Source organism: Sarcophilus harrisii, chromosome 2, assembly GCF_902635505.1.
Source record: "Sarcophilus harrisii chromosome 2, mSarHar1.11, whole genome shotgun sequence".
NCBI classification, from domain to species: domain Eukaryota; kingdom Metazoa; phylum Chordata; class Mammalia; order Dasyuromorphia; family Dasyuridae; genus Sarcophilus; species Sarcophilus harrisii.
In genome coordinates, this window is record NC_045427.1 from 317,039,657 (window position 1) to 317,064,528 (window position 24,872).

Genomic DNA, 24,872 nt, shown 5'->3' on the forward strand with positions numbered 1-24,872 from the left:
GACCCATCAAGTCTAGAAAAACCACAGAAATCAGCCCCAAAGAAAGAAACATCATCAGGATGTATGTAGACCAGGATTTTAAACGACAAAATTTAATTAATCTTTCCCCTGACATGGCACTTATGTACTCTCCTTCTTTATTGTCCTTTGGGTCCACTTATGATGAAGTCAGGCTAATCATAATGTCATTATCATAAATCAATACTCCATCCAATTAGGTTTTTTGGTATGCATTCTAGGTAACCACATACACAGTTGCATCAAGGCTTTAGGACTTCCCCATGTTAGAAAACTCCTCCTGTAACCTCAAAAATCTATATATCTTGTGATGCAGATTCCATAAATAAATATCTTTGTCTTGCTTTGTTGCACAGTGGACACCTGCTATCTTCTAAAAGGAGCACAGCCCAACCTGAGTGCATGATTTTCAATTAATAAATCCCTTTACTTGATCCATTATTTCTTGTAGCATAGTATATTCCATTATATGCAAGTAGCATAATGCGTTTTGTTATTTCTCAACTGATGGGAATTCTCTTGGTTTCCAGGATAGAAATGTTTGGGATTTCTTTAACTCAAGAATATGAAACATAATGCTTAAGATCTTTATTTTAGTATTTATGACAAAGATTTTATTTAACAAATCAAGTTAGAGAAATATAAACTAAATAATCTCATTTTCCCAAATCTTCAATTTTACTGGGCAGAAAAATGCTGGTATTCTCTCAGTTAGATTTTTTCTTCAATGGTCTGAAATAAGAGGAATCAGCATCCTGTAACACAGAGATAGTTATATTAATCAAAAGTAATCATGCCATATTTTTCTTACTTTGGTTAATGATGGAGACTTTTTAGGATAATCTTATAATTTCTGTATTGTGTTTAGGGTCAAATTCTGCTTTACCGCTATCATTGGAATGTTTGGAAGAGAAATAGAACTTGGAATCTACAAATAAAGCCTTGTAAATATTTCATTGTTAAAGTCTATCACCAAAAAAAATAATATATATATATATATATATATATATATATATATATATATATATATATATATATATATAAAGGAGCTTTTTTATGAAATAAAATTTTTGGAGTATTGAAGTTATTGTTTTGAACTGTGTGGTATGATAAGACTTTGAAAGGGGCAGTTAGGTGGCGCAGTGGATAGAGCACCAGCCCTGAGGTCAGAAGGACCTGAGTTCAAATATGGTATCAGACACTTAATACTTCCTTGCTGTGTGACCCTGGGCAAGTCACTTAACTCCAATTGCCTCAGGGGGGGAAAAAAAAAGATAAGACCTTGAATTTTCCTGTAACAGTAATTCCCTACCAAAAAAGAAATCTGGCTCGGGACCCCAGGACAAAGATAACAGGAGTCAGTATTATATTCATCCTTACATGATGTCTATAAGCTGTTTCTCTAGGCTATTCCTTCCTGTTCATGGGACAGGAACCTCAAAGAATTTTGCAACCTGATTGTTACAAAATATTTTTTTATTTTTATGAGCTTCACTAAAAGATTATGCTCAGTTAAGATTCTTGGGGAAAATGAAAAAAGACTCAAATTAGAATGATAAGCACACCCTCAAAATCTCAGTCTTTAAGCAAAATATTAATCTCATGATGGTTTATTGTAAAACTATAATATAATGTCAGCTATGTTATTGTATTAAGAACAGCAAATTGGCATCAACTCATCCCCCTTTTAAAAACTGTTTTTCTGCATTTCTGGACTAGGGTATTATCTTACATAGTAAATTATAAAGGTAACGTTTACTGATTCATAGGGTATATATATTTGACAAGAAATTAAGTATAGATTAGTTTGTAATTTGTTTCATTTCAAGATTAATTTTGATGATTGAAAAAAACAGGAACAAATAAATTCCCAGCAGAGAGAATTTATAGATTAGCAGAAACACTAAATTCACAATGTAGACTGTTTTTGCCTCTTCTCTCCCATCCAAGATAAATATTCATGAGAACACTATATATAGAAAGGATAGTCTCTTCCAGTTTGAAGAGTTGGAACTCAAGGGACACAAAATTTAAAGCAATACTTTTTTACTCTTTACTTTGTTCTCACTATAAGCTATGTTAACAGACTCTTGTCAATTCATTTATTAAGTACCTACTATGTGCTAGGAACACTGCTAAGGCTGAGAATACAAAAAAAAAAAAATTCCTCTATCTCAAAGAGTTCACAATTTAGTATGTCCTTCACTATCATAGTCATCCTTCTTTAGAAGCCCTCTAACTTATTAATGTTTTTCTTATAATGGAGTGCCCAGAAGTGAACACAATAAAGTTGTTTTATCTTTCAATCAAACTTTAAGATACTATTAAATCTCTTCTCTATAGATTCCATCCAGTGACTTGTCTTCTCTTCCCCTTAAAATCCCTCTTTCTCTCCCTGCTATACTCTAGTCTCTAACAACGAGATAACCCCCAAGGCTAACGCCTGTACACCTGATCCTCCCCTCTCATCTTCTCCAACAAATTGAACTCTAAATCATCTCCTTTCCTCAATCTCTTACTTTCCTGATACATAAATACATAGATATATTTGTCTATATATCTACATATCTATATATATGGCTGAGCCTCTTCTTTCCCTAGAAAGTCTTCATTAGACCTCAACACTAGCACAAGCTTTTGTTTTTCTATCTCTTCTCCTTTTGACTTAACCAAAATTCTAGAAAAAGCTTAGTATTGCTTCTACTTCCTCTCCTCCCTCTTAGCTCTATTTCCTCTCCTCTTACTAACTTCTTGATCTTTTATAATCTAGATTCTGACCACATCACTTAATTGAAACTACTTCTTCTACTTATCAATGGTTTCTTTTTATCCTCTAAAACATTTTAAAATTCTGGATTGAAATACCTCATACAGCATAATATAAAAAGAGAATTCTATATGAGGCGATTAATCTCCATTTAAGATCACTTGCTTTAAAAAAAAAAAAAAAAAAAAAAAAAAAAGGAGTATAATAATAATTTCTAATGGCCAAATGTGATAGCCTCCCACTGAAGCAGGTTGTGGTCCCTTTAAGAAATTGTATTTGTGATTCCTTTCAGATTCCCTCCTGACCGATGTACTATCAGTTCAGGAAGCCAGGACCTTTGATTCACAAATCCTGGTCAAAAGCACCCCTTTGAATTCCAATAGGAGATCTGGGCTTGTCCCAGCCCCCATCAGATCTGAGCCAACTTAGAACTCCACCCACGGGTCCCTTTTAGCTAAATCTTTCATTATAAAAAGAGTCAAACTAAAATCCTCTCTTGGCAGAGGTTCCAAACATGCCAGCTATATCATGTTTGGCATCCCAAGGAGTCTCTATCCACTGAAATACTCTTTTCCAGTGCCATCTTCTCTTTACCCTCACCTATTTCCTTAACCAGATTTTAACCTTACTTCCAATCCCCATAATAAACCTCTTTTATCAATCTAGGTTTTCGGGTCTGTAAATTCCTTTACAGAGAACCTCTGAGCCACCAGAAGGGAGTCCCCAAAATTCCCTACCCTTGCGCCGAATCCCAAGGGAGTGCAGGGATGCCAAACCTACCCTAAACCCCAAACCTGCCACTAGACCTCATTTAACTCCTGACTACCAGAAACCCTAATTTCATTTGGGTTCCCCAAATCTAAACCTCATCACTACATGTTCTCATTCTTCTTGACCTTTGAAGTTTTTTATGTTGCTGAGGATGCCCTCCTCTGTGGGACTTCATGACCTTATTCTTTCCTGGCTCTCCATCCATGTGAAGGTCCACTATTTCTCTGTCTCCTTTGTTGGCTTCACACGCCTATCACAGTCTGTCTCCATGAGATGCCTGTTCTTCCTGCTCAGTCTGGTTAATTCATTCTAGACTCAGATTTTCATATCCAAACTTAACATCTCTAGTCTTCAGTCTTAATCACCTCCTGACATTTCAATACCATCTAGATCTTCAAGATTGTTTAAACTCAAACTTAAATACTCCATTCATCTCTATCACCTCTAGAGCAGCTTCAAGTGATTTACCATCTCCAATTTATCTGTTTCATTCAGAGCATGTTTGTTCTCTATCAGACGCAAACAAAGCAATGATGAGAAAAACTAATCTCTTTCATTTAATCAGTTTTCCCCATCTCCCAAGCATTTATTGGTTCATCTCTTCTTTGGATGGTCTTTTCCCTAATAGGTAGAAAAACAATTACAACTATAACTTCAAAACTCACTTTTATTTGTTCTCGATTTTCTCCCATCAGCTCATCCAGGAACTTTCAATCCTAATCTTTTAAATGAAGTATCCATTTTCCTATTCATTTAAACCATCTACCCTTCTTTCTTTTCTTTAATCTTTTACCAAATATCACTTGTTATATGTTCTAGTTTTTCTGACACCATCAAGTGCTTTCAGAAACTTCCTAGTTTCATCCTAAGAATACTTTTAAATGAAAAGTATCACATTTTTTATTCATCTTACACCATCTACCCTTTCTTTCTTTTTTGTATATATCTTTTAAAAAAAGATATATCAGCTGGTTGATATGTTTGTTTTCTGGACAACCACAAAAGTTGCTTTAGACAACTTCCTAGTTTCCTCCTCCTCAGAATTGTTTCTCTTTATATCTTCAGAATAAAGGCTTCCCACTCCTCCTATCCTGACTTCATTTGGGACAATAAAAACGAATGTTGTTTTAGTTTAGTTGTTTTAGCTGAGTCAAAATCTTTATGATCCTACATTTTTTTTGGGGGGGGGAGGGAGGTTGCAGGTATTTATAGGAAGAATTTGCTATTTCCTTTTCTAACTCATTTTACAGATGAGGAATTGAGGGTTAAGTGACTTGCCTAGAGTCACACAGCTAGTGAGTGTCTGAGGACAGATTTGAATTCAGGAAGTTGAGTCTTCAAACTCAAGTCTCTCTCAATTCAGAGTCCAATGCTCTTTACACATTGCTTCTCAATCAGTTATTCTTATTTCCATTGCAACGCTCATAATTTCCTTACGCATGTTTAGTAAACTCTCCCTTTATTTGCTACAAAATCAGGCTGAAGAATAGCTACTTCCCAGTTGTAGAGGGCCAAGAAGAGTCTATTTCAGATTTTAAAAATAACAGTACCTTGGCTCACCAATTCCCTTTCCAATAAACATTGGGAGAAACAGGCTTGTTTAATACATTGGTAAAGATTCCTGAGACTGAAGCAAAATGCAAACGTGACTATGTAATAGATCAAAAACATATCTTTGAACTTAGAACTGGAAAACACAGTCCACAGTGGAGCTGAAAGATATTTGGAAGAAATGTACTTGAGGCCATTGGTATGATAATTTTGCTCTGATGCTATCACAACTATTTACAATTCTGTCCCAGTGGCCCAAATCCCAGCCTAACCATTTGCATTTCAGTGAGTATATATATTCTTTTATCATAATCTGTTCTTTAAACAATGATATGTAACCTTTTTAAAAGCAGCATAGGTAACAGCAATATTTTGTGATGATCAATCTGATTGATAGAATTAGCTCTTTTCAGCAATACAATGATCCAAGACAATTCCAAAAGATTCATGATAGAAAATGCTATTTACATCCAGAGAAAGAATTATGGAGTCTACATGTAGATTGAAGTATACAATTTTCATTTTTTTTTTCTTGTGGTTTTTCTCTTTTTTTCTGATTCTTCTTTCAAAACAAGACTAATGTGGGAATATGTTTAATATGATTATACATGTTTAATCTATATCAGACTGCTTGTCTTCTTGGAGAGGAAGGAAAAATGGAAATTAAAAATTAAAATAAAAGCAGCATAGGACTTTTTAATGTCAGATACAAAGCCCTTCCATATCAGTTCCTCGATGTCTGTGATCTCCCTGTTAGAATATCCCTAGCATTTAGCATAGTACTCAGCAGTTAACAAATGTTTTTTCACTTGTTCATTAAAGGAACCAATTAATATTAGGCAGAAAATGACTATATAACCAATGTTGTAGCAATTTAAATAAATATATGTGAATGCACACACACACACACACACACACACACACACATATATATATATATATATATATATATATATATATATATATAAGGAGCACACACATACATATACATGTGTATGCATTTATGAGTACACACTATTTGATGGAAACAAACTTTGGGAATTTCCAACAAAGAAATGTGTTTTACTAATGTAACTAGTCTTAGAGAATTGCCTGAAAGGCTAAATTAATGTTCAGATCGCCAGGTTAATCTCAGGAGACAGACAGCTATGAGAATAATAAAACTTGTGAACCAACAAATTCTTTATGTTGTTCTGCAAAACTATAGAAAAAAATACACAAGACCATACCAGTGCACTCTTAAAATTGTCAATTCTTCTGGGTCCCAACTTGTCTATTAACAACCAGGCCCAGGTTGGGGTATATTGACCAATGTAGCAAAATGACAAATATGGCTGTTCAGAAATCCAGGCTTCTTTTAGATCATTGGCCATAGAAACCAGCATTAACCGAACACAGCGACTAGTTGCCATCTTATAGTCTTGTTCTCCTGGGTTCTCTATTTTCTGGAAAAATGAAAAAATTGCAGGGTTGTAAACAGTCATCCAAGATTGTTTATTTATTAGGTTCTATATATTGAACACAGGCTTATTTATTTTCTCAATCATATATAATCAATTATTTTAAAAATGTTTCTACAATAGAAACACATTTAAATGTAGACTTTATGTGCTCATCTTCAACAGAACATTAAAAATAACTAATATTTGGGAATAATTAAATTTCATTTTCTGAGGAAACACTAGATTAACCTAAACAAGTCAAAGGAATTTCTTGTAACTTAAAGATGTCTACTTCTGATACTTTTCTTTGATGTCCATAAGTTAAATTGCCATAAATTAAGAAACTTGAACTTCACCTCACCATAAATAGTACATTGGTATGATATAAGCTGCCCTTAGATGAGGAGGGTTGAGAAAGTAAGAAAAAAGTTCATAGAAACAAGTTTTCTTTGATTTATTTTACAAATTGAACTCAAGGCTAATTATTTGATTCATTTACATTAATGTATGGAGATATCAGATTATACCTCCTGATTTCCTTAGAACTCAGGAGGAGCTAAAGAGGTGAATCAAAAGTAGTTAAAGAGTTTCCATGTGGGAAATGGCATACCTAATTCAGGTTGCACTGACAATACTGGGTTGTAATACATCAAAAGTATATCTAATCTATTAACACTTCTAATCTACATATCTTAAGATAACACTGATACTTATAATTCACATTTTTCCAAATGCAAAAGTCTTTACCTTTGAGATTTCTTCAGTAAAGGCATTGTGTACAATGTTTGATTGGACAGGTCCAGGACAAATGACCATAACTGTTATCTCTGGATATGTAGTAAGTTCACTTCGGAGGCTATTAAAAAACCCCTAACAGACCACCCCCAAAAGAAATTTTTGTTATTATACACAGATAAAAGCTTTCTTTAATCATTTATGAATTATGATCTCATCATAGTTCTTTTACCATAATCTATTATTTAGATAATGATAGGTAATTAAATTTCACCTTTTAAAAGAAGCATAGGAATTTTTTATGTTAGAACCTCAGGGCATTTGGTTCTACTTGTGAACAAATGCAGAAATTCCTTCAACAACATTCCTTCAAAAACATAAAGCCTCAAAATGCCCATGATTCTCATGAGATGGTCCATTCCATTTTCATTCAGCTTGTAACTTAAGAAGGAAATTTTACCAATTGGTCCTAGTACTTCTTCCTGGAAATTAGCAGAATAAGTCTAATTTCTTTTCATATAGCAAATCTTATCAAAGTACTTATCAAGCACTTGATAATCATACATATTAATTAGTTAATAGTACCTAATATTAGGCACTGGGGATAGCAAACACAAAAATGAAATAGTGGCTCCCCTAAAGGCATATTCAATCAATAATAGTGAAGGGAAACAACACCTACATATACAAGTATATGCAAAATAGATGCAAGAGAAGGGAGTAGAGAAAGAAGGCATTAATTGCGGGGTTGAGGGAGGAATCACAAAAGGTTTCATATAGAAAATCGTGCTTTAAATCTTCAACAGAAGCACTTATATTTGATTCAAGAGATAATAGGGAGCCACTATGGTTGTTAAGGAGAAGAATGGTCAGACCTGTGCTTTAGGAAAATTATTTTGGTAGCTTTATGGAGAATGGTTTGGATATGTTGGCTTAGTGGCAATGAATAATAAAGGATAATGCCAAGTTTGTAAGCTGAGGAGAATGGAAGGATAGTGGTATCCTCAAGAGAAATGGGGAATCCTGGAACAGGGGTGGGTTTGAAAAGATCTAGTACCCAAATTCTGTGTAAATTTTGATATGTTACAGTAGAAAATATCCAATAGGTCATTTGTGGCACAGGACTAGAACTTAGGAGATTAGATCAGATAGCTTGGAATCTGAGAATCTCCTTCATGGAAACAATCACTAAACGTGAAAGAATAAAAAAAGATACTGATTGTATCCTTTTCTAGACTATCTGTCTAGAACTAAACATTTCTAGTTCCTTCAAATTATTCTCTTGTGACTTAGAGGTGATTCTCCCATATTTCCCTCCCTCACTTAACAAATAATATTTAGCTTCAGCAAATGTTTCATCCAATTTTTCAGTGGGGAGACAACAAGTTTAAAAACAAATCAAATGTGAATTTTCTTCACTCATTTTATAAATTTGAAAGCCAATTAGATTTAAAGACAATGCCATTTGGTTGAAAACCATGCGGGTTGAGAAGAGAATATTCTCTCAATGCTATCCCATTTCCATCAATCTATTATGAAATACTTCAACATGAACATTCAGAACTGCAGAGACAAGAGATGCCCCTTGAAATCCCAGTGGACAGCCCAAAAGATGTCTGATTCTTTCCAATATATTTACAGTTTAAGAAGTTGTGACCAAATCATTCACTGAAACTGCAAGGTGGACAGAGCCAAGATGGCAGACTAAAGGCAAGAACTTGCCCAAACTTTCCCCCAAACTACTTCAAATTGCTTTCAATAATGACTGAACAGATTTTAGAGTATCAGAACATCCCAAAAGATGGAGTAGAACATTTTCCAGATGAAGGCAACTGGTAGCTCATCAGAAAAGGTCTGTAATACTAGGGTGGGAATCCAATGTGCTGCCCCAGTGAATAGTGTGGTGGCGCAGCTGGGGACCCAGCAGCTCCAGCCCTGGCCCCAGCTCAGCCTCTGAATCAGCCCCAGGCTTTCAGACCACTCAGTCCAGAGACAACAAAGAGGTCCTGGAAGGTCAGCAAGAAAGGGCTGAGGAACCAGAGTGGGAACCCAGCATGCAGTACCAGCACAGGCCTGGACCCCCAGGTCAGCAAGGCTGGACCTCTGAATCAGCATCAGTACTGGAGGCGTCTGGACCTCTCAGCCCAGAGAGGACTCTGAAGGTCAGTGGAGAGGGTATGTGGGGGTAGGAGTCTGGTGTTCAGTCCCAGTGGAGCCCAGGCCAGCACACTGGACCTTACAGCTATAGCACAGCAGGAACACACCTAACAACTCCAAGGTGATTGTGATCAGATCCCTAGAAGGATCTCTGAAAAAAGCTGCACAAATCCCTTGAAGTTTGGGACAGTACACTCTCCACCCTAGAAACAGAGCCCTACTTTAACAAAGAATTTAAAGCTGAGTAGTAGACTGCAAAAATGAGCAGACAACAGAAATTGTTTCTGATCGCTGAAAGTTATTATGGTAACAAGAAAGATCAAAATTTACACTCAGAAGATGATAAAGATCCTACATTTAAAACCTTCAGAAAAAATAAGAATTGGGCTCAGGCCATGGAAGGGCTCAAAAGGTACTTTGAAAATCAAATAAGCGAGATAGAGGAAAAATTAGGGAAAGAATTGAGAGAGGTAAAAAAGGAAATGCAAAAAGATAATGAAAAATGCCTTAAAATGCAAAATTGGTCAAATGGGAAAAGTGGTACAAAAATTCATTGAGGAAAATAATTCCTTAAAAAATAGAATTGAGCAAATGGAAGCTAATGACTTCAAGAGAAATCAAGATACAATAAGGCAAAATCAAAAAAAAAAAAAAAAAAAGGAAAGGAAAAATGGGGTGGGGAGGGGGAAGGGAGTGAAATATCTCATTGGAAAAAAAAAAAAAAAACTGACCTGGAAAATAGACTCAGGAGAGATTATTTTAAAATTACTGGTCTACCTGAAAGTCATGACCAAAAAAAAAAAAAAAAAAAAAAATCATCAAGGAAAACTATCCTGATGTTTTACAAGAAGGTGAAATAGAAATTGAAAGAATCCATCTCTGAAGGAAATTATGTAACAATCTCCAGAATTGATGCTGTCAGTACAATACTGTCATCTCAATTCTGATACTTTACAGCCTTCTGTATGAAGAAAATATCTAAAAGTAGTGAAATTATTCAAAAATATGAATAAAAATAACTGCTAAATGTATTCCGGAACTAGCACACAGCAGAACACTTAGCTACTGAATATTCATCTCCTGTGCATAACTTTGCACATTCAAGTATCCCCCGCCTGTAATGTCCTCACTACTTATTATTTACTTCAATTCATCCACTGCCTCCTTAATCCCTAAAGCTACTGGTATCTCCCTGCTCCTACTGAAAAGACCTTATGTTTATTTTGTATATTCTTATATGTGTGTGCACGTGAAAGACATGATATCTTCCACCTAGATTGTAAGCTGGTAGAGGGCAGGCACTATTTCATTTTTGTCTGTATACCCTCAGTGTCTAGTCTAGTTCCCAGCATATAACAGGCATTATGGGGTCCCAATTGGTGAAAGTCATGCAAGAGTGAAAGCTATTACAAGGACACAAGTATTCAGCAAATAATCTTGTGTGTGGAGTAACTTATTCAAACGGAAAACTAAATGTCTTTGAGTGTTTAGACATCTAGTCACCTGCACTGGCCTGCTGCCTGGGATCTGGATTTAGGAATCAAGGCCTGTCCCCAAGCAATAACTCAAAATAACTCAAACCATTAGCCAAAATGCATTAATGTCTGCATGACATTTTATATAGTTCCTCCTCCCTTTGTTTGACTCTATAATTACCCTGGGGCTTTTTCCAGGTCTTAGTGACCACTTAATAGTCCGGCTGCTGCCTCGGGCAGCAGGGGTGGGATATCATCATCTGGTAGCTCCTATGTAGGTAACTTAAATGATTATTAAAACTTTTATGCAATCATATAAAAAAAGTCTTCTAGCCTCATTCTTTGGTATCAATTTTGACCCTTGGTTGGAGGGAAGTTCAGAGTTCCTTTGGTTGGGGAATTCCAGACTCACAATTAGTTTTACCCCTTCTTTGGGGTGCCCTTTGTTGGGCGGGCTGAGTGGGAGTTCCCATGGGAGGGGATTCCTGACTACAGGCACTTAACAGAAGCTTGTTACTGACGTTAAATATTAAATTGGCTTTCTATAGAAGGATCATGCATGTCATGGACTAAATGTTGTCTGGGAGGCAAAGAGTACTCTTAAAAAGAATCCTACCTGAAGAAGGGATCCTGAAACTCTCTAAAATTCCTTGAAGGAGAAATTCTCCTTGAACCCGGTGTGTCCCTTCCCACAGAGGAAACAAAATAAGTAGCTTCATTCTGTTATCTAGGTGGGGTTGGTTCAGTCCTGAGCTACAGAATTCACCCTATTGAATTAAAGAGACTCATTCAATTCTATTCAAATTCCAGCTACAGCTGAAACTCAGATTGTAGATAAAAAGAGCCAACTTGAAACAACTCCTTATAGAGGAGCTAAAATGCCACAGAAACTCTTTCTTCCTGGCATAGCAGCCTCTGCCCACTGAGATGATATTCTCTTTCAGCGCTACCCTCTCTTTATCCTCACCTATTTCCCTAATGAGATGTTATGCCTCTCTGTCAGGATTTCTCTATTAGAAACTTTACTTAGACTGACTTCCCAATGCCTATTATAAACCTCTTTTATCAATCTAGGTTTTTGGGTCTGTAAATTCCTTTACAGAAAAACTCTGTGCCACCAGAAGGGTGTTCCCCAAAACTCTCTACCCATGTGCTGAATCCCAAGGGGTGCAGGGGAGCCAAACCCCTCCATTTGGTTCCCTGAATCCCGAAACTGCCACTAGATCTCATCATTTAACTCCCTGACCACCAGAAACCCTAATCTCATTTTGGTTCCCTAAATCTAGACCTTATCATTTGGTTCTCTGACAGAAAGACCTAACCTAACCAAAACCTAAACCTCATCATGCCCTCTTGGTTAACTTTATATGAGTGTAATCATTACTAAGTGAACAAGTAATCCCTTTTAATTTAGCCAACTTATGCCTTCAGGAAGCTAGGTGGCACAGTGGATATATGGGCATGGAGTTAGGAAGATTCATTTTCTTAAATTCAAATCTGGTCTTAGATACTTGGATATTTAATCTTGAGTGAGTCATTTAATCTTATTTGCCTTGGTTTCCTCATCTACCAAATAAGCTAAAGAAGGAAATGGGATACATTCAAGTATCTCTGCCAAGAGATACTCAAACGGAGTTATGAAGAGACAAAAGGGACTGAAAAATGACTAAACAACAACTACCATGTAGGTCTTTACCAGTTATAACCAGGACAGATCTGCATCCAGAAAAAGATCTAAGGAGACTGAATGTAAATCAACTCATCCTATGTTCACTTCTTTTTTGTTTTTTTCCTCTCTCCCATGGTTTTTCCCTTTTGCTCTGATTTTTCTCTCCCAACATGATTCATAAAGCAATGTGTATTAAAAATAAATAAACTTACTACAATAAAAAAAATAACCAGGACAGAGCCCTGGTTCCCAAGGCTTAGATTCAGTAATTATTTCTGCCAGAATGGTGACAAGATGGAATACACATTTAATATATTAATGCTGTACAAATGTGGATATGTCTGGGACATATACTTTCTCTATTCTGAATAGATATGTCCCCACATCCCTCCTACAAGCTTAGGGTGCAATTACTCATGTGAGACTCTCTTGCCACCCTCTTCTCTTTACAATGACACCTCAATCCTAATCCCTATTTACTTTCACACTGTCCTCTGCCCCTGCAAGCTAAATGCTCCTGATGCCATTATAGCTAGCTAGTTACATCTCTTGATCTTTCCCAGCTACTCAAACCAAAGGTTCAAGCTTACAGATAAGTCATTAAAATGTGGTGGGTTTTGGTTGGCTAAAAGCATCATCTGTGCCTGGGAGCCCCCTCTCCTTCCTAAAAAGTAACTTTAAATTTCATATAAAGATTTTGAAGCCAAATAGGCAGAGATGACCATGCCAGGTTGAGTGAATTGACAGTGATATCTACAGGAATATTTACCACTATTTACAACTCTAAAATTAGACCTTTCTTTACCTATTGCTCCATCAGGAACCTCCCTTATAGATGATGAATTACTCTGGTCACCTGAATTGCTAAAGTTGTCTAACTAAACACTGTGCTTTCACTTTATCATCATGATATTCACTCCTCAAGCCCCATAAATGATTTTTAGTCCCATTAATATATTACAATTGTTCTCTTGAAGGCTACCAGTGACTGTTCACTTACTTTTCTGTCTCAATCTTTTCGGATCACTGAGCAACCTCTCTTCAATTCTTCTTCCTTAGTTTTCATGACATTACTATCACCTGGTTCTTTTCCTATTTGTCTCACCTCTCTTTGTTCTTGCCTTTACTCTTGTTCTCCATCACTGTCCTTATCTAGCTCCAGTCCCTAAGTGTGTGTGTGCCCAATGCTCAGTCTTCATCTCATTTTTTTTTTAACATCCTCTCCATAGGTGATTGCATCTACTCCCAAGGTTTCTTCACTTACTATCTTTATGCAAATGACTACCAAGTCTATATAATCATCTCTTAGTTCCAGTGCTATATCTCCTTGGTTACCTTAACTCAAACTCCATATGTCCAAAAATAAACTTGTCATTTCCTCTGACTCTTATCTCATTTTACCTATTTAATCTGTTAACTGCACCACCATCCTCCCAATCACAAAACTTCAGGGTCACCTTTGACTCTTCCCTCTGCCAAAATCAACACCCAGCTCACACATCACCTTCCCCAATTCTGAGACTTGTTGAAGACCTTAGCTTAAAAAGGTCAAGATCTCTCATTGCATCTGGGGCCACTGACCCAGATGGCTCTGGAGGGAAAAGGGAACTAGAAGGCCTTGCACAGCCTCCCTCCCTTAAATCCAATCCACTTGCATGTCCTGGGATCACTTCCCTGGTAACATGATCCTCTTCAATAACTGAAAACAAACAACAACAACCTTTCCTCCAGCTAAAGAGATATATGACACTTCTTCTATCTTTAACTCTTCTTCTATTTCCAAACTTTTGTATAGACTGTCTCCCATTCCTGGAATGCACTGACACCTTACCTCTTCCTCTCAGAATTCCTTAACTCAAAGCCCAGAATTTCCCAATCCTTCCAATGACTAATGCTTCCTCACCACCCCAAAATTATCTTGTATTTATTTTGCACATCAACTCTATCAGTGTGTGCTGTGGTAGCAGACTTAGATCTTGGAGGGCAGCAACCATTTAGTTTGACACATAGAAGATAATTAATATATTCCTGATGAATTGATCTTTCTCATTCAATTGTGTTAGAGAGTTCTGTCTGGATCTTCTTAGGAAGGGATATTAGGAATCAGATTGATTGAATGCCTAGAGATAGAGCTAAGCAGAGCGGTATTTGAATTTGGATCCAGCCTCAGACACTTCCTAGCTGTGTGATCCTGGGCATTTATTTCACTTAACCACTCTCTGCTTCAGTTCCCTCATCTGTAATATGGGGATATAATCTGTAATAACACCTACCTCCCAGAGTTGTGATGAGGATAATATGGGATAAATTTCCCTCTTGTACTATATGTCCTATTTTCCCTGATAAAATGTAAGCTCCTTGAGGATAGAGATCATATCTTTTGGTAAGTGATGACAGCTCTTATTGATTAATTGATTGATTGATTGATCTTCCTACTTCAATTTTGTAAGAGAATTTTATCTGGACCTCTCTTTAGAATCAAAGCATCCAGAGCTGGATGAGGCAATGGAGATGACCTAATTGAATTCCTCCATTATCCAGATATGAAATTCAAGCCCAGAGAAATGATATAATCTGTTCATAGATTTGTCCTCATTGCCCATTTCCAAATCCAGAAGCTATTTCATGGAAAGGGCTTGTTGCAACTTTCATTCTATCTTCCAGCAAATTTATTTGTATATTTGTTATATTTGTGATATTTTACTATAAGCCCATTGAGGATAATAATCAGTGTTTTTTTTACTTTTGTATCTTCAGTATCTAACCAAAACCATGCTCATTTTAAGTATCTAATGAATTGCTGTTGAATTCAATGGAAATTTAACATACTCACTTCAAAACTGCTTGCCTGTCCTTCAAAGCAGTGACTCCTTAGGTTAATAACCTGTTATTTTAAAATACACACACACACACACACACACACACACACACACACATATATAAATGTCACTCCTACAATCAGTCATTTTATAATAACACTACTGACAATTAAAGAACTATCTTTTCCAAATCACCAATTTGGATGTGTTTCACTGAGTCACTGGCCAGCAGGGAGTGCACAGTATAGTGGAGACAGTTCTAAATATGGAATATTACCTAAACTCAGTAAAACCCAACTTACGTGAAGTGCATGTTTGCTAGCAGAATATCCTGAAGCAAGAGGGGCTCCTGTGATGCCCATTACACTGGACACTGTAACAATCTTTCCTTGCTTTCTCTCAATCATGTGAGGCAAAACACATTTCGTTAAGGAGATTGTTCCCAGAAAGTTAATTTCCATTATCTCTTTATAAATATCCAGGTTTGTTTCCACAAACAAAGAACGCTGACTCCTTCCACCATTGTTTACCAGAATATCAATCTTGGGTATAGAAAAAGAAAAAAAAAAAGTAAAAATTTTAGAAGGTAAAGTGAATATATTATTAATTGGAATGATTTTTCACTGGAAGATTACTATACTGAAATAGTAAGTATTAAAGTTCTAGTCAAGAAAACAATAACAACAACCAAAAAAAAAAAAAACTAGTCAACAACTCAAACAGAAAGGCAAAATCATTATTCCAGACATAGTCTAGATAATGGGATGGCAAATTAGATAGAGTCCTGGATCTGAAAGGAGGCAAGACCTGGGTTCAAATCTGCAATCCTGGACATAGTGTCTCAGAATCATTTTCCTCATCTGTAAAATTGGAATTTTAACAGCAGCAGCTATCTTCAAGATGATTGTAAGGATAAAATGAGATTATATTTAGGGAAGCCTATAAATACTAGCTATTAACATTATTTTGAAATCCTTCTGAATTAAACCCACTGTTCTAAAATGGACAAAGGTTAATGAATAAATGAACTAATTTTAATTTTTCATAGAAATCATTTATTCTACATGTATTACAACTATCTTCTATAAAGAAAAAATACCATGGCAAGAATGAACCAACTCTTACCTTAGACCCAATTCTATTTACAATTAAAATTTTCTGCTGACATAAACCGCTTCTAGGATAATGCCCCATCTATCTTTTAATACCCCTTATCATGAATTTTTTGCCTGGGACTCTTAATCATTTTTATTTAAGTAAAAAAAAAAAAAAAGTCCAACTATTTATTTTTTAATCAAACCACTAGGAAAACACAACGTAATCTTGAAACACTGAACAGGAAGACTATGTTAACTGCATTTAAGTAAGAAGTTGGTATAAAGAGAACAAGATCTTTTCCAACACAATGCCTGGTTCTAACATGTTGCTCAAAGTTGATAACTGGACAATTGGCACTACTTGTCTGTACTCTGGGGTTGAAGAAAGCTCTCCATTTCAACTTGCCTTTGTCCCTAGAGATTTAAATTTGTCTCCCTATCTTTTCCTGTCCTAAGAGGATCCTCTCAACAGATTGTTTCTATTGAAGAGAACAAAGTCAGCAAAACCAGGGTCAGGTATTATATCTTTTTTTGCTTTGGGGAAAATAACTTTCTCCCATTCCCATTAAGCAAGAAGCTTAGACTCTTAATCATTTTTAAACCATTTTTAAAATTTGAATTTCAAATTTTATCCATCCCTCCCCTGAGATGGTAAGCAATCCAATACAGGTTATACAGGTGCAATCATGTAAAACAATTTTATTCAAGAAGACTTGAATTTAAACAAAAGAATGAAAGAAAAAAAGAAAGAATAAATGAAAGTAAAAAACAGTATGCTTCCATCTGCATCCAGACAATATCCATTTTTTGTCTGGAGGCAGATAACAATTACAAATGCTTTTTTTTTTTTTTAAAGACAGTGCCAACTCAAAATACAACTTACTTGACCAAACTTTTGGAGAACTGTTTTTGTTGCTGCTTCATGAGAACTTCTGTCAGTTAAGTCAAGGGGTAAAACAAGTATGTCCTTTTCTTTCAAGTTGCTAATCTCTAAATGAAGAGGTTGAAACATGGACATGACTACCAGGTCGCTGCTCCATCACATTCCCATTATCATTAAACACAGCTCCCACCTAAGAAAGTGCACTATGGTAGAGTTCCATCAGTTTCTCAGATAGGTATCAAATATGTACAACTTGGTATATTAAAGCAATCACTTTCTTAGGAAGCATCTTGATTGTATTAGCCAAAAAAAAAAAAAAAAAAAAAAAAAAAAAAAAAAAAAGGCTATTCCATTTCTATGGGCAGAAGTTCAGTAGCAGAAAGGATCACATTGAAATCCAAGGTCTTAAAGTCTGCAGACAGATGAAATCAGATTTAAGGCAAACCCTCAAGAAGTACAAAAGGACCATATATTTTTTCTATTGGCTCTAAAGTTTTGTGTTTAACATTGGAAAGATGTTACAATCACTTGTTCAGGGAATGTACTTTGTATAGGTGTTTGTTAAGAAATATGACCAAATAAAATGTAGCAATGTGCGTGTTTCAAATAGATATTGGTTAAGGTCAGGATCTTTTCCTACAATCTGTTCTTAATCTACATTTCAGCCAGAAGAAAACAATAGCAACTTACCAGTATAAACAAAAAATATAACTGGAGAGTTTTGAAAGAGACTGACAGACTTAATAAGAATCTAAATATAAGGTTAAGTGCTAGGTGGACTCATCATTTCTGATTTGGCATCATTCACTGTTTAGGCCTGAAAGAAGTACAAAAAAAGCCAGAAAAACATCTAAGTTCTCACAGTGGCCAGGAAAGGTAGTGAATTAAGGCAGATAAGAACTGGCAATAAAAGGGCCTTTTGACCTTACTCAACAAGGATGAGCACATTAATCAAATGAGTTGAAGAAGGAATTTCAGGAGGACTGATTTAATACAATAGGGTTCTTCTGTTCTATCACTAACACAAGACTATTTTAGTAGATGAAAAAAAAAAACTTTTCTAACAAAAAATAGAAAATTCTCAGTTTGGGGCTTGAATTTCTAATAATAAATATTAGTTTGAATACTTGAAACTGCTTCTAAATGACACAGCAAAAGCAAAAGAATTGAGCTGATTGCCATATTTATGACACCATCTTAAGTGTTATTAGCTTTATTTTTATTGTTGTTGTTACTGTTATTATTACCTACCCCTCTGCTACCCCCTTTATTTTGTAGGAGTTCTGGAAGGGGCTAGTGGCTACGAAAGAACAAAGAGAATGGAATGAGTTCTAAAGAAAGGAATGAGTTCTAACTGGGAGTAGGGAAAGGGGAGGATTCATGAAAGACTTCATGCAAAATATAACCCAGGTACGGCAAGCAGAACTGATTCAGCTAGAACACAGAACACTGATACATTCTATGGTGTGGGATTTGTAACCAAATTATGGTGGACACGAAAAGTTGGGGTCGTCATGTGAATTCACAATGGCTATTCTTTTTGGCAAAAGCTAGATTTATTTAGGGAAGAGGTTACAGACAAAATGAAGGAATACAATAAATATCAGGAATGGTAAATATGAAATAGAATTGGAAGAGCATATAAAGACAAGTTCCTCAGTGAACTCATAATTATTCAATAGAAAAGAAGTACCTTATGAGGTTGGGGCATGCCCTTAGCTGGGAGACTAAATCCTGAAAGGGACTGAGCACCCTGAGAGAGTTAGTTAGCTATAAGGAGCAAAAGTGGGGTTGGAAAGCATAGTGGAGTTAGGGGGGATACTATGTGGCATGGGAGAAAGGAAAAGACACCACAATTATAATACCAATTTAAGCGGGCTAAGTTCCAAAAAGATTTAGCAAAGAACCAAGGGCAAGAAGACAAATTTATAGAAAAAGTTAGTGAGACCTGAGCTTCGTGTTACTTATTTTCTAATTTTATGATTTACCGGTAAGTTTGAGGGGTTTTTTATTCACTACTGCCTCAGGAACTTGGTTATCACTGGCCAATGGATTGTAAGTAAATTATTATATTCTTAAAGCCAAGAGACTTTAAAATCATTGACAGACAGACTGTTAGAACAATAGTACTTTAAAGTCAAGGGACCTCGGGATATTTCCCACAGAAGTTGTACCCCATTAACCCTTTTTTGGGTGAGAGCTAGGGGAGGGATAGGATAAAAAGGTAGACATTTAGGTCCAAGCATTCAAATCAGGGACAAGGAAACTCCCACCTTGAAAATTTTTTATCATATTCTCATAGCTATAAAGTTAAGACTTTACTAAAGAAGATTTTTTAAAATATAAATTAAGTATATTCACAATTTTACTTACCAAGACATTTGTTTTTTACCCTTTCTAGTTCATTTGCTCTTCTTGATGATAATACAAGGGATGCTCCCAATTTAGACAACTGGTAGACAAGCTCCTCACCAATTCCACTTGAGGCTCCTGTCACCCAAACCACCATATCAGACAACTCCCATTCTGTTTAAAAGAAAATGGGGGGGGTGGGGTGGGAGGATGGGAAACATTTCAATTATTCTAACATGTGAATAAATAACAAAAACCTTATTCCTCCCCCCCAAAATAACTTTAATACAAAACACAAGGATACTAGCCACAAAAAAAGAAAAGAAAAGAAAGTCTTCAGAAAAATCTTAAGATTATTATTGATGACCTCTGAGAGAATAGTTTCAGTGGAGTGATGAGGATGGAAGCCAGAATGAATACAAGAAGTTGAGAAAGTAACTTAGAAGAGAGGGGAGAAGTGAAGTCAATGATTATGGACAGCTTTTTCTAGTTTAGCTGTAGAAATAAGATAGCTATAGGATGATAACATGAAGGTATGGTAAAGTCGTATGAAGGTTTTGTCTAAAATGAGAGACACCTGGGCATATTCATATGCAAAGGAAAGAAGTCAATTGGAAGAGATTGAAGATACACAAAAGAGCCAAATAGTAAGATTTAGCTCCCAGAAGAGATGGATGGGGATATGATTCATGGCACAAGTAGAGGGTCTGGCTTTAGCAAGAAGAAAGATCAGATCTTTGTCAGTGACTACAGCAAAAGAGGAGAAAATTGGAGGATGAAAGTGAGGGATTTTAAGGTGTAGGAGGAGAATGGAAAGGATGACTTCTATTTTCCTGATAAGATAGGAAACAGGATCCTTTGCTGAGAAGTGATGGGGGTGAACTTTGAAACTGTCCCCCTTGACTTTGGGGGGGAAGCAATGAAGGTGAACTCTGAAACTGTGTCCCATTTGATCTGTAAAAGAAGGGAGGTAAGCAGAAAAGTCTGGGGAAGGTATATGCTCCCAGACAAAGTTAAGTGGCTTCATTCAATTAGAGATCCTGGTCAAATTATCCTCCATTGATCTTTTGGGGGTAGTCTGATCTTCTTCAGGAAATTCCAGGCTCTGGGAAAAAGCCTTCAAAAGATCTGGGCCTGTTATTCCTATTGAATGACTTGAAACTCCATGATAAATATCTAGGCCTGAGGGTACTGACTCTCTTTTCAGCTGGAACCAAGCCTCAGACTTCTTATAAAAAGACTATTTTGAATGCCAAATCTCTGCATTAGTCCAAAGCAGGATTATGCTTTATCAAGGGAGCTCTCTTCTTGGCACAGCTGCCTGCCAGGACTCCTGCCCACTGTGAAGACACCTTCTTCTCAGTGATAACCTTTTGTTATTTCTCTGCCAGGACCTCTTGCCTGTGGAGTCTTGTCTCCACAGTCAGCAAAGCTGACGGCTCAGTGCCAATTAACTTCCCTTTTGCCATTCAGACTTTTCAGGTTTGCGAATTCTTTTACAATGGACCTGCACGCCAAGGGCATTCCCACCCCAATTCTCACATCTCTCTGCCCTGTCACTAACTACATCAGAAGGACTAGGGAAGGGGTATAAAAAAGAAACTTAAAAGAAAGATTTTTTTTTAATTAAGTTTTTTTGTTAAAGTTTAGAATAACTGATGTAGGGAGTATGGTAGTCCATTAAGGAAAATAAAAAGACTGTTATGTAGCAGTAATTAATTAAGATTAGAAAACAAACTTGTAGTTCAGTATACATCATTGTGTAGCTCATTCCCATAGCATTCAGCAGCACAAATGTATATCAGTGGAGAAGGGGATGGTGGAGGTAACAGAGTTTAGTTTCTGCTAAAGCATGAGCTGTTCAAAACATGGAGGCAAGGAAAATAATGGTGGACATCATATATCTAAACTGGTTAACTACAGAATCATTGCCAGTAGTTTGCTTCAACTAAAGTAGTGGGGGATGATGATACACAATCTGAAGAGTTCCTGGAGCAAATAATTAGTCTGGAGTAGGTTTAAGTGAGAGCCAAAATCCTAACAGCAAAAAGTCGGGGGGTGCTAGACTCTGGTCCTAGGCAGATTCATGAAGGTGAAAGCTCTGGTGTCAGTGGGTTAGGGACTGAAGAGAGGACATTATCCTTCATGGGAGCTCTGTGGTAATAAAGAGGTGAAGGGTTTGTGGTCATGAGTCAGAGCAGGGCAGCAACATATTTCATGGCTATGAAGGGGAAACTAGGTCTCTAAATCCATGCCCTGAGCAGACCTGGTGCCAGTGCTCACACAGCCCCAGATCTTCATGCTAACTCTCCAGGGCAGCTGCTGCACTCCCATTCCAGTCCCTCCCAAGGACTGGAACGCCCAAGGGGGCATTCACTTAATTATTTCCCACCTCCTAATGCCAGGCAAGGACTTGCACCTGACACTTCAAAGAAAGCTAGAGATTTACCCCCAATACTCCATATTTGGTATGAACAAGGCAAAATACCAGTGAGCCTTATCACTTGCCTCAATCTAAGGGCAATGTCTCTGTTGATATTTGTTCTGCCCGAACCAGGAGATCATTATATACATCAACAACGATACTGTATGAGGATGTATTCTGATGGAAGTGAATTTCTTTGACAAAGAGACCTAACTCAGTTTCAATTGATCAGTGATGGACAGAAACAGCTACACCCAAAGAAAGAACACTGGGAAATGAATGTAAACTGTTTGCATTTTTGTTTTTCTTCCCGGGTTATTTCTACCTTCTGAATCCAATTCTCCCTGTGCAACAAGAGAACTGTTCAGTTCTGCACATATATATTGTATCTAGGATATACTATGACATATTTAACATATATAGGACTGCTTGCCATCTAAGGGAGGGGGTGAAGGGAGGGGAAAAGTCGGAACAGAAGTGAGTGCAAGGGATAATGTAAAAAATTACCCTGGCATGGGTTCTGTCAATAAAAAGTTATTATAAAAAAAAAAAAAGATATTTGTTCTGCCCTAAAGAGTTCAGAATGTGGCTATGAAAATCAAATGTAATACATAATACAAAGTGCTAAATAAACACAAACTGGGAGAAGTAAACTGTTAGTTCAATAAGACAAAAATAAGGATCTATTCTCTCCCAAAAGCCCAACTCACTTAATCCTCTGACACCTAAGACAGAGTGCAGCACAGAACAAGTGAAAATCCTAATACTGATACAAGGCTACATCAGAGGAAGCTCATATTTTGATCTCTATTCTGTTTATCTAATGCTCCAAAACTTACACAAACCATAAGAAAGGTAAAGTTATCAGTGTAGTAACTTAAGGGGCTTAGAAAAGCTTCAAAAAATGCTCAACTATCCGGGGCCCCCCAAAATTCTGCCTTCACTATTAAAATTCAAAGACCCTTGGGAAAGATCCCCAGTTTTCTCCAACTTACTCGTGGGTATGGTGGAAAAAGCAAGGATTCAGGAGTCAGACAGAGATCCTTTGGTTCAAATCTCACATACTGCCTGTAGGATTTGGGGCAACTAAATCTGTGATCCTCATCAGGTATATAAGTAGAGAGTTTTTAACAGAACTTTAATCAGAAACTGGCAAAAAAAAAATAGCCTTTGTGTGCACTTTGCAAAGGGCATTCTTGCGTAACTTAACGTATGAAACAGCACCTTGCCAATTCTCTAGGGCTGAGGCAAGACTTACTAAGCATAAACAACTACACCCTCATCTTTCTCAATGGCGGGTAGTTCCTTGAATTGGCTGAGTGAGCTTTCCGATGCCAGTTAGGCTAGTCGCTTAGGGAAAGAAGAAGGGGGTGGGGAGCAGGAAGAACTTGGGAAGGGGCCATCCTAGGATAAAAGTATAAGCTCTCCCCTCCATCGGAACCATGGGGATGCAGGAGGCGCTACCCCTTGCGTTTTTGCAGCTGTGCCCAGGACGAGGCAGGCAGGCCTAGCCCCCAGCGCTGCCCGCGCGCCCCTGCCCAGCCTCTAACCCGAGCACAGTTCGGGATCTCAGAAAAGGGCTGGGCGCGTGCGCCCGGGCTCAGCGAGCGCCGCGGGCCCTGCTCCGGTTCCGCGGAGGCCGCTAAGGCCGCCCAAGTCCCAGGCGGCCGCAGCCCCCGGTACCCGGGCACGGTCCTCACCTGGCCGGCGCCCCTGCCACTCCGCCCACATCAGGGTCAGGTCGCCGTCGGCCCGCACGAAACGGACCAGCTGCACGCCGAGGTAAGCGAGCGCACAGGCCAGCAGCAGGGACAAGAGCAGGTCCCAGCTCATGCTCGCCGCGTCCTGCTCGGGTCCCAGAGAAAACGCAGTCGCAGGAAGCCCCCTTCTCCCGGGCCGCTGCCTTCCCCTTCCCGGAGTTCTCAGCCCCGCGGGGCACGGGCGCTGCTGCGGAAGCGGAGCGGTCCGGCGACCGTCCTGGCCAGGACAGGACTCGGAATATAAAGATTGCTCAAGCCCCGCCTCCTGAGCCTGCTTGCCAACGGGGTCCGCCCTGAACAACGGGCTTCGCCTTCGGTGACTGGTGTTAGACATGCAGAAGGCGGAGGGACTTGGGAAGTCATTTCGTCTTACCCCGCCTCGTTTTACAGGCGAGGCCCCTGAAATCCTGTCAAGGGGAAGGCATCTTTTCAGTCAGACACAGGAAAAATACACATGGATAATCGTTTGAAACTAGTTTCCCTAATTCTAAGTAGCACTCTCTCCAGTTCCCAACTCCTGGGAGATGAAGTGAATGAACCTGGCTCTGCGTCCCAGGGCTTGAGCTCCCGCCTCCGGTCAGTCCCGTTGTCTTCTTTGGCCCAATCTGGCCCAGGCTCCCCGTTTTTATGCTCTCTTATAATTACATCATCATAGATGTGAATCTTGTAGAACTCTATTAAATACTAAGTCATGTACTGAACTAGAGAACTATTAATCATCGTGCTAAACTAGATAACCATTGTCTTAATCAATTCCACTGGCTTAACACCTTGTAAGAATCCTTGTTTTAAGTGCAAGAGTTCTGGCCAAAAACCCTCAAGTAGAATCATGAGAAGCAGGATACAGAAGTAGCTAGATGGAACAGAGGACAGAACAAAAGCTTACACTACACGAAATACCCCACGTTTAAATATTTTAAGTATCGGTCCTCCCTAAAAGTAGAGGAGAAA

General features: G+C 37.7%; 1 protein-coding gene across 1 annotated transcript; it reads right to left on the reverse strand.

The window, feature by feature from the left end:
* Positions 1-584: 584 nt before the first annotated feature.
* DHRS7 (dehydrogenase/reductase 7) lies at positions 585-24,168 on the reverse strand. The gene is made up of 7 exons (XM_012541009.3): positions 23,862-24,168; positions 19,758-19,910; positions 17,385-17,491; positions 15,707-15,946; positions 7,297-7,419; positions 6,337-6,552; positions 585-773 (listed from the first exon to the last, which is right to left on the reverse strand). Exons 1-7 carry the CDS (start codon positions 23,992-23,994, stop codon positions 726-728), a joined length of 1,020 nt encoding a protein of 339 aa, XP_012396463.1. The 5' UTR covers positions 23,995-24,168; the 3' UTR covers positions 585-725.
* Between the last annotated feature and the right edge of the window lie 704 nt (positions 24,169-24,872).